The sequence below is a fragment of the Cricetulus griseus genome, chromosome 8, assembly GCF_003668045.3.
Source record: "Cricetulus griseus strain 17A/GY chromosome 8, alternate assembly CriGri-PICRH-1.0, whole genome shotgun sequence".
Classification (NCBI taxonomy): Eukaryota; Metazoa; Chordata; class Mammalia; order Rodentia; family Cricetidae; genus Cricetulus; species Cricetulus griseus.
Genome location: NC_048601.1, coordinates 83,899,338 through 83,912,721, shown reverse-complemented (window position 1 = coordinate 83,912,721; position 13,384 = coordinate 83,899,338). Strand labels below are relative to the sequence as shown.

General features: G+C 42.9%; 2 protein-coding genes across 3 annotated transcripts in view; one reads left to right on the top strand and one right to left on the bottom strand.

Annotated features, from left to right (window-relative positions):
* The window catches only part of Vopp1 (VOPP1 WW domain binding protein), a 71,312-nt gene extending 68,475 nt beyond the window's left edge, over window positions 1-2,837 (top strand). Inside the window, exon 5 of the mRNA XM_027429720.2 lies at window positions 452-2,837. Within this exon, the coding sequence (XP_027285521.1) occupies window positions 452-642 (191 nt within the window). The 3' untranslated portion in view covers window positions 643-2,837. The remainder of the gene's footprint in view (window positions 1-451) is intronic.
* A 7,221-nt stretch (window positions 2,838-10,058) lies between these two features.
* The window catches only part of Lancl2 (LanC like 2), a 45,697-nt gene continuing 42,371 nt past the window's right edge, over window positions 10,059-13,384 (bottom strand). For both annotated transcript variants that reach the window (XM_027429721.2, XM_035448648.1), the window contains exon 9: window positions 10,059-12,337. In XM_027429721.2, coding sequence (XP_027285522.1) covers window positions 12,243-12,337 — 95 coding nt within the window. In that variant the 3' untranslated portion in view covers window positions 10,059-12,242. The remainder of the gene's footprint in view (window positions 12,338-13,384) is intronic.

Sequence of the window (13,384 nt, the reverse complement as noted above, 5' to 3'; positions counted from 1 at the left end):
CAGGGCACAGTGACAACTGTCTGTAGTCCAGCTTCTCACTTGACTTGGGCACACCCCTGCAACCATACCTGCAGAGCATGCTTCACCAGCTCTGTCACAGCGAGCTGCCTGGTTTTCAGCTCTCAGAGTTTGTGATGGGTGTCTGCGCGTCCGCAGGATACTCCCTCATTCTTTCATGTTCCCGTACTTTATTGCACTCTGGAGACTGATGATATTTCAGCAATATACCTCTCCAGAGGAATTGTGCTCCCTGAGGGCAAGACCATGTGTTTCTCTTGCTTGTTACCCAGTCTAGGTGTTTACTGTCTCCAGGAGGGTTTGGTTGAGGAGGGTTTGGTTCCTGATAGACGGCAGTGCAGGGGATGATGGAGCAGAAGGGACCTGGTAGCACAGAGATGTGCCAAATGGTGGGGTTTTCTCTCTTGTACTCACACATGGATCTCTCTTTCAGGGGTCCAGCAGATGGGGCCGCCATATTACACTGACCCTGGAGGACCTGGGATGAATCCTGTTGGCAACACCATGGCAATGGCTTTCCAGGTCCAACCCAGTTCACCCCACGGAGTCACAGCCTACCCACCCCCTCCTTCCTACTGCAACACGCCCCCGCCTCCCTATGAACAGGTGGTGAAGGACAAGTAGCAAGATGCTACACAGAAGGCAAAGAGGCTGGACAGGCCCTTCTGTGTGTCCTCCCCACCCTCACCGATACTTGCTAACAGGGTGGTCCAAGGGCAAACTGCTCTTTGATGTCTTCAAAGCAAGCCCAGCTCTCTTTCAAGTTTTTTGTGGAGGACATTTGAATTTCAGTCTCCTCTGTCGCTTCTGTTTCTGATGTAGTCTGTGCTCTCTGAGAGAGTGTGGCAGCAGTCCCTGGGGGTTAACCTTCCTGAGGTGGCCGGCATAGATCCTTGGGAGAGAGGCTAAGAGGGAAGGAAGGCATAGCCTATGTGTTGTGGCAGCTAAAGGGTCAGGCTGAGATAAGACTCGCAGGATGCAGTAGTGGGGAGAGAAGTTGGAATGGCTCTCTCCGCTGTCCTAGCCCGTCCTAATGGAGCTGTGGAGATGTGCCGGGGAGGCCTGCTGATGCTGTTTGGTCTCCACTCACATAGTGAAAGCAGGCTTTCCTCTGCAGGGACAGGATAGACCCAAGGGTGTGCTGCTTCCACTGCAGGATGAGCATCAGCATCAGGCCCCAGCTGGACATCGCCAGTTAACTAAAGGCCACTAAAGAGAGGGAAGTCTTTTAAGCTAGGGAAAATCACTCCCTGCTCCAAATGGAGACATTGCATTTTGTGAATCATTCTCTGGCTTCAGATGGAAAAAGACTAGTTTCCTTTTTCTTTTAGTGCATTTATTGAAGTGAGGGTCCTGTCCTTTGAGATCAGATGGCAAGTGTGAACCCTCGGGGTCACTGCTCAGGGCTTCAACACCTTTCCCCAGGTGGTTCTGGTGATGGGTTTCATGGACAGTTCAGAGCAGGAATGGACATGCGACCCTTGGAGCGGGAGAGAACAGCTAAAGTAGCCCAGCAACACAAGACCAGCATTGCTGAGTAAGAACTAGGGTTGTATTTGATCCAAGCAGAGATGTGCTGGGCTCAGAAGAGGGGAAGTTTGTGGATAGAACAATGGAAACCTACTTAGATGCACAGACCACATAATCAAAATTAGAGAAAGAAGATGTAGTTAGAGATGCTGTTTCCCAGGTGAGAATCAGCTCACCCGTAGATTTACAAGTAGCAAAGGGAGTTCTTAACAGTAAGGAGTGCTGTTCCCTTGAGTAGTTAGTCACGTTGATGTGTGTTTAGACCCAGACTGAGACCTTGTATACTAAGAGCAAGGCAGTATAGCTAAGACGTCTAGATTACTTTATGTGTAGTATCGTGGGGAGTGGGGCTGAGAGTAAGGGGACTGACATTTTAAATGAGCCAATCAGAGCCTTTTGATAAATTGTTACTTGTTGAATTGGGCATCCAAGCATCTCCCTAGAGTGGACATGAAGGTTCTTGGGGTATTTATATGGGGCAAGGGTTCAGAAATCAGGACAATAGCGGCATGGGCTTAGTTTAAGGACAGAAAGCATGGGGACTTGGTAGACAATTTCATAGGAAGTTCCAGGGAAGAAGTGAACACCCTTTAAGACAATTCATGGACACAGTGCTGCTTCCCAAATCATTGAGTACCCTTGTGTCTCTGGCATCCTGTCCTGGATCCAGTACCCCTCCAGGTTCGGGTCCTTGTTTTAAATAAGATGACAAAGCACAATGTCTGCTGTTTACAATCAAGACAACTACATGGTCCAAACATTTCTGCTCCCTTCTATCACTTGTGGTTTTAACTTCAGTTTCCTCCTTTCCTTTTTAAAATAAGCACAGTCAGAGCTGCTCCTGAGATTGCACCAAGGGACAGCTGAATCAAGGCGTTTGGCGTCCTTAACTACATCTTATCTTTTTGATAGCAAATCCTTTTGAGAAACTGAATGACTGATAGGGCTCAGCAATTTTGTACTCCAGTGTCTATGTAAGATCAATTTTGTTTGCCATTGAGCCTGCATTGAAATTCCTTCAGCCGCAAACACTGGCAACACCTATGGAAATTGCACTTCTGGGGACAGTTCCCAGCATTCTTGTTTTCTTGTCTTCAGTGGGTAATGCTTGCCCCTTCCAGCAGCTCCACTTATGTGTGCTGAGGTCCTAAAGAGCCGGTGCTTGGGGACAGACTTGAAGCAGACTTGTGCATGTTCTTTCTTGGCAACACTGGGCTCATATTTCTTCTTTGTTCTCTTTTGATAGGGTCCTGTTTCCTATGTATAAAAAATAAAAGTGAATTTGGTCATGTGCTGTGATTATTTGCTCGGGCATGGGAAAGGGATGGAGGAGATGAGGTTTCTAATGAGAAATTACAGTAGATCATGGATTCACCTGGGAAGCAGGGTAGGGTAGATGATGCTCCATCCCTACACAGCTGGAAATGAAATGTTATCCAGGAATTTATGTTCCCTTTGGTTCAATGACACGTTTTCAAAACTCAAGATAGGAAAGAATTGTCAGAAGCAAGTGAGAGGCAGAATTATTTACCTAACAGGGAACGCTGGTGTTGGCCAAGAATGTGACTCTGCTCTCCTACAGGAGGTTGGCCTTCCCTTTAAAGTACCACTCTAGAGCTGGGTGTGGTGTTCTACAGGTGTCACTTCAGCTACTCAGAGACCCAATGTCAAAGGACTCTATGAGTGCAGGAGTTCAAGACAGGCAAGACAATGGAGCAACATTCTCATCTGTAGACTGTAAATGTCCTGGTCTGTGTAGTCAGGAATTGTATGTATTTCTTGGATATGACTGCATATTGGATGAATGGATATGAGCTGCATTTTGGATGAATTGCTAAGTGGCACAGTGTTTTTAGAGTTTTATATTCTGACTTCTTCAAATACTTGTCTTAGAAGCCTGATCTCTTCTGTATCTATAGACCCACATTTGGGGTATTTGTTTTAGGGATGTTGCCAGACCATGTTATTTTAATTCAACATGCCGAGAAGCATCTTAATTCTGTATTATCTTCTACTTTACAATTTGCAAATTACATAATCTTCTTGGAGAAACAGCAGTACAGGGTTGGAGGTATTACAGCCCTTCTGCTCAAGGATGGGTGATTCCAGAGGAAGAGTTAAGAAAAACTCTGGTCTTCCCATCTCTTTATTCGACACTTTGTGGCTGGACCTTTTATTAAAATGCTTACTTCGGTGCTTATACAAAATAGCTCATCTGAAAGGTACATCTGCTGGATACATGGCAGTACATGGGACTTGCAAAGGGCTACTTATATAGCTTACATATAGTCATTAATAAGGTACAACTCACAATGACCCATTTCATGTTAAAAACTAACTCAGATCAAAGGCACAGCCTCAAAGCAAGGTACAGATGTAAAATGAACTTAAACACTATAAATGATGCTTTGTGCAGGATTAAACTGTGTGTGGCTGTACACAGTCGCTATGTCAGTTCCTCAGGAGGCTGAGACTCTGAGGACCATTGGAGCCCCAGAGGACAGGGTTTGTTTGAACAACACACTAGGACTCTGTTGCAGACAAATAAATAAATGTGTATCTATGAAAACCAACAAAATAAATTACCAAATAGACTGAGCTTAGAAACAACTAACCCCGACTCCAGGATTCCTAGAATGCAGGACCACAGGAAAATGCAGTGAGATAGTTTGTCATGAATAACTTAAGACACAAAGAGAAAAAAAATTATGAGAAACACCCATAAATCCCTCACTTCGTTTTTATAACTCTTGGGTATTTTGAACTAATTTCTTAATATCTGGTGTGCATTCTATGACAATTTCTGTGCTACAGTTTAAAGCACTGACAGAATAAGGAAATGTTTTTATTTATTTATTTATTTATTTATTTATTTATTTATTTGGTTTTTTGAGCCAGGGTTTCTCTGTATAGCTTTGGAGCCCTTCCTAGAACTCACTCTATAGACAAGGCTGGCCTCGAACTCACAGAGATCCTTCTGCCTCTGACTGCTGACTGCTGGGATTAAAGGTGTGCACCGCCACTTCCTGGCCAGAAATAGTCTTTATGCCACACACACCCCCCCCCCAGCTTTTAACTTCATCTGGACTCAAGTCTAAGCATACTGCTAGTGTGCTTTGTGATAAAATGCCAGAGAGAATCGACTTATAAGCAGAAAACATTTTATTTGGACTCACAGTCTGAGATTTCAATCCATGGTCACTTGGGCCTGTTGCCCCACAACATATCATGGGGTGCATAGAATGGAACAGACCGTGTTTACCTCAAGAATGGCAAAGAATGCTGGTTACAAATATCCCTTTAGAGGGCATGCTCTCAGTTACGTTCCTCTCACTACAGCCAAACCTCCCAGAGGTTCCACACTACCTTTCAGTAGCACTGTGGGCTGTTACTGAACTTTTAACACATGGCCTTGTGGGGACATTCATATCCAAAGTATAATACTACCTGATTGCTTACTTTCTCTCCGGCCTGTAGTCCCAGGTGTTCCTGGGAAATCAGCCCATGGGGTACCAGCTTGCCTCTCAAGTGGTACTACGTTCTTGCTGCTACGTCTGTGCATTTATAGCCCCTGGCCATCTGTGGACATGGCTGTTAAGACCTGGTAGCAGTGATTCACTGGACAGTTTGTGGTAGGACATCCTCCAACCCAGGTCTGACCACTTAGACAGACAAGTACTCTTAAAGCCACTCGGAAGTTTTGTCTGCAGTACCACCCAGATCTGTCATTTGATGTGAAACTTCCAGAAGATGTCACCTCATCTGAGAAGGGCCTACCTCCTTCCTCTGCAACCCCTCTCTCAACTACCCAGAGTTCTAGGCCCCAGTGGCCCATAGGACCTTTTATTTAAGTGTTTTACTTTGCAGTGAGTTAACTAGCCATGATTTTAAAAATGTATTAAATGTCTAAATTTGAGTGTGTGTGTGCGTGGGTATGCCCCATGTAACACCATACAAGAGGAGGGCAGCTGACAACTTTGTGGAGTAAGTTCTTTTATTCCACCTTTACCTGGGATCCAGGGATAGAACTTGGCTTGCCAGGTTTCCGTGGCAAGTGTCTTACCACCGATCCATCTCGAAGGCCCCTTCATTTGTGGGGTGGTTTGAATAAGAATGGCCCCCATAGCCTCATATATTTGAATGCTTGGTCATTAGGAAATGGTGCTACTTGAGAGGGATTAGGAAGTGTGGCCTTGTTAGAGTAGGTGTGGCCTTGGAAGTATGTCACTGGCAGTGGGCTTTGAGGTTTCAGGAGCGCAAGCCAGGACCAAAGGCTCTCTCTCTTCCTTCCGCCTGCTGAACTGGATGTAGAACTCTCAGCTACCTCTCCAGCACCATGTCTGCCTACATGCTTTCATGTTTCTTCTGTGACGATAATGGATTAAACCTCTGAAACTGTAAGCCAGCCCCAATTAAATATTTTCTTTATAATAGTTGCTTCTGTTGTGGTGTCTCTTTGCTCACTAAGACAATTTGTTTTGATGACTGCCTAGTTTTATTTGGTTAGGGGTATCACAAGGATAGGTTTGGCAAATTCTGATCTCACTCAAACCCATTTAGGTAGACAGAGAACAAGACAGATGAGGTTTGCCTGCTTGCACAAATTCTTAAGCGGGAAAGATACCCCTTCTAGCCAGCTTCTCCCAAGAAAAAGATCATGACTTAAGGTGCAAAATCTAGAGCTCACTTTCATCTGTTCTTTCCAAATTCCAGTGAGCTTCAAAATATCCATAATAGCTGTCAAAACAAACAAACAAAAACAAAGCAAAAAGAACTAGAACAAAAACATGGAGTAATCTCTGAAATAAAAGGCTGGGGAGATGTGCTGATGAGAGCCACAGGTGGGGCGGGAAGGGCACACATTGGTGGTGATGGAAGAACTTGAGAGAACGTTGTGGGCTACATCTGGAGATGCTGCAGGCACACCGGTGGCCAGGGGCTTGCTCCCTACCAAGCGCACACTGAGTGGTGAGACTTTCACTGTTCCGAGAGGAAAGCTACTTGGAATTGTTATGGGATTTTAAGAAGTGACTTTACATTACTCAATGTTTCTATTCAAATCTTCATAGCCCAGGACTCTTGTGGCTTTCCCATAATCTCTAGATCTCTGCTGTACTTTGAACCTAAAATACACAGCCTCCAAGGCCCATGTGTTAAAGGCTGGGTCCACACCTGGTTTGTGTTGTGAGGTGGTAGAGGAAGAGGGGGGGACCTGGCGGGAGATCTTGTTAAGTGATCTTCAAAGGATGTATGGGGACTTCAGCTCCTACAGCTGAAATATATATTCATCCTCAGCCAGGAGATGAACGGCTCTGCTCCACCATGTGCCTCTGAGTGATTTAATGCCTCATTACAGGCCCAGAGTGATAAGACCCACGCATCATCATGAGATGAAACCTGGAAAACTGAGCCAAAATAAGCCTGTTTCCTTAGTTTGCTTTTCTTTGCTATTGGTTACAGTAATGCAAAGCTGAATTGCCGACCCAATGTATGGGGAGATGCTGTGCATAGTGAGACCTCATGGGCTAGAGTCACATTTGATGAGGCCTTTAAGCACTCTTTTCTTTGAAATTTACATAATGTTCTATACATTTTAAATTATGAGTGTGATTTTTGGATAGCATATGGCCAATGCTAGCTAACACTCCATTCTTATACTCTGTGGGCCTCCTGTCCCAGGCCCAGGGAGAATGCTAGGGCCTCACTGCCTAAAGATTTAGGAAACCAGTGAACCAGGCTGAGAACTAAAGGTCTTCCCTCCCTCCCTTCCTCCCTCCCTCCCTCCCTCCTTCCCTCTCTCCCTCCCTCCCTCCCTCCCCCCCTGTGGTCCAGAAGCAGAGGGTCAGGCTAAGCATTCCCAAGCCATGAGAGCCTGTGTCTATGAAGCAGAGATCTCTTGACAACTCACAGGTTTGAGTAAAACATTAACCTTCGTCATGCTGTCTCAGTGTCTTTGCATTACTGTAGGTGATACCAACCACATAAAATAACATGGACAAGCTATTGCCCTGTCTTATGAATAGAGTCCCCTGTGGATCTCTTCCTCTCTATGGCCCACCATTATTTCAAATTTTATTATTATACTTCCTTTAGTTTATTTACACATTGTTACTCTTTCTTTATTGTGACTCCTGTTGTGCTGTGTAGTTCTTATTCTTTTTATGAACATTTATATTTTGAAATAAAATATGAGAAACAAGTTGCTAGATCAAAGTATATGTACTCAATTTTGGTCTTTTACCATGTTCAGCTTAGTGTACTGATTCTTCCTATCAGGCTTTGCCAGCACTGTTTGTGTTATGCACAATTATACATGGAAACTGTTGTAGCCATAATAATGTAGCATTATTGCCAGGAGCAATGGCAAAGGTAACCTTAGACCTGTAAGAGACTTGGGCTGCTTCAGAGAAGATTGCCAGTATTTTAAGAGTAGCCCATTATGTTAAAAGAATGGCTACCTTCAATCCTTCAATACCAATCAACTCCCCCCCCACACACACACACTTCCTGATAAATAGTACCTGGGCTCACAGAAATAGCTATAGAAAAGAAAGAAACATTTCACGGTCAGGTTACTTAGCAAACCTTCCTCCTGCACACTCTCTAACCTAACTAGCCTTCTGTCTTATCTGCACCTGCACTCTCCGACCTTGGTAGCATCCTGTACTCTCTGCTTGCCTTCAAGGACTCATGCACAGGGACATTCTGTGCTTTGGTTATCAGGCAAATGGCCTCTCCCTGCCCAGTTCCTGCCCCGCCAAGTTTCCTGCTTCAACCACTAAATAAGGTCTCTGAGAAAAATAAAAATTTGCAGCTTGATCAGAAAGCCTGTCTTGCTGTTGTTTCTCTTGTCTCTTTGACCCATCATTCTAGGAACTCTGGTGCTGCAGCACATTGGGGTGTCAGCTCAAGTGGTGCCCTGCTGGCCGGGGCACATTATGAGGAATAATAATTTTGAATGAAAGATAGATTCATTTTTATAATGATATATATTTAGTCCACATATGATTGCCAATGTGAGAGGTAAAGAAGTCCCCATGTTTGTTCCTTTGTTACATGGGTCTCTCAATATTTGTAGGCCCCACCTTCTTGAAAAGACTTGTCAAACCAAGATTGGCAGGATGAAGACATCACAAGAAGTATCATGTACAGTATCTCAAATGTTCTCCAGAGGCCATATATTAAAGCAGAAGAGCAGATTACTACAGGGAAGTCATTAGATCCTGTGGGCATCAACATCAGCTGTGGGTTTCCTACTGATGGCTTTATAGTTAATGACTCCTGGATGCTGGTTAAAAACTATAGATGGGAGCACCTAGTGGGAGCACCTGATGCCATGATGCTCTTCCTCAGCACAGGCGTATAGCAATGGAGTTAGCCAACCATGTACTGAAACTTAGGAAGTTATGAGCCAAATAAACTTTGTTTCTCTTAAATTGTTTCTTTTAAGTAGTTTGCCTTAGTGATGGAAAGCTGACTAACATATACGGGTTAGAGACAGAATATGAAACCTGGCGTTAACAATGTGAGATACATACATATATGATATATAGCATTAAGTATATTCATATGAGTACACCAAATAGTTCTGCACTTCCAAACATAGCTTCAGGCAACTCTTCTCTTGAATTGCTGTCACTTCATTTTAGGTGGAAGCATTCATGTCCAGGGTAAACCCTATAGCACTTACACCTTGTTCTTTAAGTGTTTGAGCCAACCCCGGGCCCAAGCAGTTATCACAGTCCTCACCGTATTTCAAGTGTTACTCATTGTGGTGGTTTAAATGAGAATGGCCCATTATAGGCTCCTGTGTGTTTGGTACCCAGCTGGTAGAACTGTTTACTTGTGATGAGCTTCAAAGTTTCAAAAGTCACACCATTTCCAGTTAGCACTGTCTTCCTTGTATCTGTGGACCAAGGTTGTAAGATCTCACCTACTACTTAAGTACCATGCTTGCCTGCATACCTGCCTGCTGTCATGTTCCCAGCCACAATGGTCATGGACTTTAACCCCTAGGAACCAAATTAAATGTTTCATTTTATCCTTGGTAATGGTGATCTGTCACAGCAATGGAAAAGTAACTGTGACACATAATTCAGTTAAAGCAGCACCACATCCTACTATATACTACCATTCTTAAATGCTTCCTTATTTGATTCATGGGTCAACTCTTTGGTCACTTGGTATTTCCAACCCCTTACTCCTAACCCCAGTCTTGCCTTCTACATAATCAGGAAAAACCATATATATTAATTTCCCCAGTCCCTATGGTGGAAGAAGGTGATGTCACAAATTCTGGCTATGAAACATTCATAAAACACCATTGTAAGGGATTCTGGGAAGGCTTTGTCTTTCTTATGAGTAGGACTGAAGTTGCCACATGCCTGGTCACATCGTTTTGATCATTATAACTACAGAAGCTAGACTGTGACCAAGAGGAAAAGACCAAGATAATCACAGAATAACCCACTGCTGAACTGAGACAGAAATGAGAAAGAATGAGGGCTTCATAAGTCATCACCACAAACTGTCTTTTATTAACAAAACCAAAGAACCCCAAACACTTTCTGTGGACATTAACATTTTCCCTCCAGATTTTAATGGTATTCTGTGTGTACATATTTTTAAATTTTCACCACATTTAGAATACAGTCGTTGACATAAAACAAGCCTAAGAAACAAAAGTGAGAGGTTCTTAAATTTGATGTCAATTGTTTATAACTATCACATGGTTAAATGTGAGCCCTCAGTCCTGATTCACATGCCACTTTCCTTTGCCCCATGGGATGGGGGTTGCAGCTTTTGTAGGACAGCAGCATATGCAGTGGGTACAAGGAAGGGAGTCAGTGTAGAGCGACTGAGATGCACATCTGGTGATACACCGTGGTGAGGCGGAAGGTGTCAGTCCACCTGTCTTAAAGGAAATCTGTAAACAAACCCTTCCCCATTCATCCTATGGGTATTTGATTTTTCTCTCAGCATGTTGGTCACAAAGAGACAGGCATGAGTAAACATAAGGAAAGACTTACCACTGCTACTGCTACCTTGAGGACCTCACTCAAAGCTCTACAAGCTGCCACCCTGATTCAGAAAAGGGCTTCCTACTTAGCCCCAGGAGCTTCCTTCAAAACAATCAGGATCTCAGAGATTAGCTCTGCCATGTAATACTTTTGATGAAATGCGTAAGAAAATGAAAAATGTTTGGTTCAGATGAGACTGACAGCACATGAGGTCTTGTGCAGAACGGCTTCCCCTCAAGACTGTTTGGAATGGTTTGCTCTGCCTTCAGGTCACGAGGTACTGGGCAGCCCTGAGAAGCCCATTATCAGGCTCAGGAAGTGAGTTAAAGGATAATCCTGGGGATTTATACACATAGAAGTAATCAACCCATGGTGAACAGAACAGTCATGATTTAGAATCAAGTGTACCTGTATGAAGAGACTTCTGAGGCATCACCTGGATGGAAACTAAAGGCCAGATGTTTAGGGTACTAGCCCCACAAGCAAGGTTCAACACTCAAAATGGTCCATGCATGAAGAAACCTTCTATTTCAGACTGTCACCATTCCAGGATGGTGACAATATGAAAGTACTGAGGTCCAGATCATTACACAATCCTGCTTTGTTTTTTATGACATTATTTCTACAAGAAAACATGCTTAGGAAATCTAACCCACTTGTATCATGAACAATAACCAAATTCTGAAATTTTTTGTGACAGAATTACTAACCATAGATGAAACCAACTTAATGCCCTTAAAAATCATTTTTAAAATCATCTAGATAACATTTGTCTTAGTTACAATATTTTGTTCCTTATGTGTATAAATTCAGCCTAGAATTTATTTTTATCACTTCAACTTGTATGAAAAATAAGGACTGTTTTAATTTTAAATTCATAACTTTAATAATTTATCAAAATATGAAATAAAGTTTTGAAGGGATATGGATGGATCAGACTGGCATTATATCTACTCTGTTTTACACAGCAATACTGATGACAGTTGGAGTCTGTTTTAATAATATGTATCTGGGTGAATGTCTGAGAATTGCTAATGTTTAGTCACTAATTGTATTGACCGAAAGATACAATGAGGAAGTGGTGTCAACTGTGCCTTCCCTAACTCTGCAGTGCACGCTGACTCACCCACTCTCCTGCTGGTTCAGGAAGCTGTCTTTCACTCATGTGCTTCTGAAAATGGCCCATGGAAAATGCGAACACAGTTTTCTCACAGGGTATCTAGATTTGCTAGCTGATGTTTCAGACATGTAATACAACTGTTTCTCTGTTGATAGAGATGACACTCTACTTTAGATACTATATACAAAAATGTGGGGCTGTCGCCTTAAACAGTCACACATGCTCAGCTAAGAGTTCAAGTGAAAGTGTGGCTTTTCTATTTAGTCAGTTTACACCTATAGACAAGCACCAAGAAACATGCACACTACGGGGAGCCTAGATATGAAGAGTTCTTATTTCACCGTTAAGGGAAACGCTGTCACAAAATGCTGATGATGTAGTTTCTATCACTCATGCTCTAATTTGGGGGTCTTTGCAACAAAAGGGGCTTGTGGAGATTTTTGCCCTTTTATTTTTCTTCCTCTTTTAGGATTTTCAGTAAGTTCTGTGTCAGGCACTAATCAGTCAGGTGGCTTTTGGTCCAATGGGTATGTTAGTTGTCCTTTTGCACCTTTTTAATCTTTCTGCAAAAAGCCAAGTTCAAATGCTGGAAACCGTGACGTCTCTGGTACCAAGATATCAGAGAGAAAGTGAACAGCACCAGCCATACCTGCAAAGCAAAATGTGCATCTTTTGAGAACTGTATAGGTTAGAATAAAGCAAAGTGACATTTAATCCCTTCCTCTACAGGGGCTGTAAGGACATAAGGAAAAGTACAATCACCAAATGAAAGTGACATTACTAAAAACAACACCCAACAGCCATTCTTTATTGTCTTGTGTGAATGTTTGAATTCAGGCATATGCAGTGTGAGCATAGATAACAGCAGACAAGTTAAAAGTGTCAGCCCTTGCCTTCCACCTTGTTTGAGACAGGGTCTCCACTGTTTTCTATTGCATACATAGCAGTGTGGCTGATTGGCACGACTGAGGTTCCTCCTGCCTCACCTCCCAACTCCTCTTCAAAGTGCTGGGACTCTACACTTGAGCTACACATCTACACATCTGTGTCAGGGGCTTCAAACGCAGATTCTTACACTTATGTGACAAGTCAATTTACCTATGAGCTATTTCCTCAACTCTACTATATTATGTCTTAAGAAGTGGCTTTTGGATTTGAAATGTTAAGATGCTATTGCAGCATCTACCAGAGAGACATGGATGTATATGTAGGATGTGGCCACATTGCTTATTTAACAGGTATGAGGGTCAAGTACCATAATCCAATGATAAAATAAAAACCCTTGAAGAATTTAAGGATGTTGCCAGCAGTATGTCTATAAATGAAACTTTTCTGTCAGAGCTTTTATAGCCTTATGTTTTCTTTCGCTTCTAAGAAAGTAATATTCAATTAAGTGCAATTTGTTTTTGTCAAAAGCTCCACAAAGCAGGGAATAGATTAAACCACAGCTTTGAAAATTGACTGACAGGAATGTCTGTGGTAGTGGAGGCTCAGGGCTTGTGTCTCCACCTCAAGTCAGAGGAATTTCTCTCTGAGCTTCAGTTAGTTTAGATTTGCTTTTGCCACAAAATTCACACACAAACAAATACACCAATCTTAGATGTACCTCTTTGAATTCTGGCAATTGTACAAATGGGAATAGAACAAACTTCTATCAAGATCTGGAATGACCTATCACCCCAGGGAGGTTCCGTGT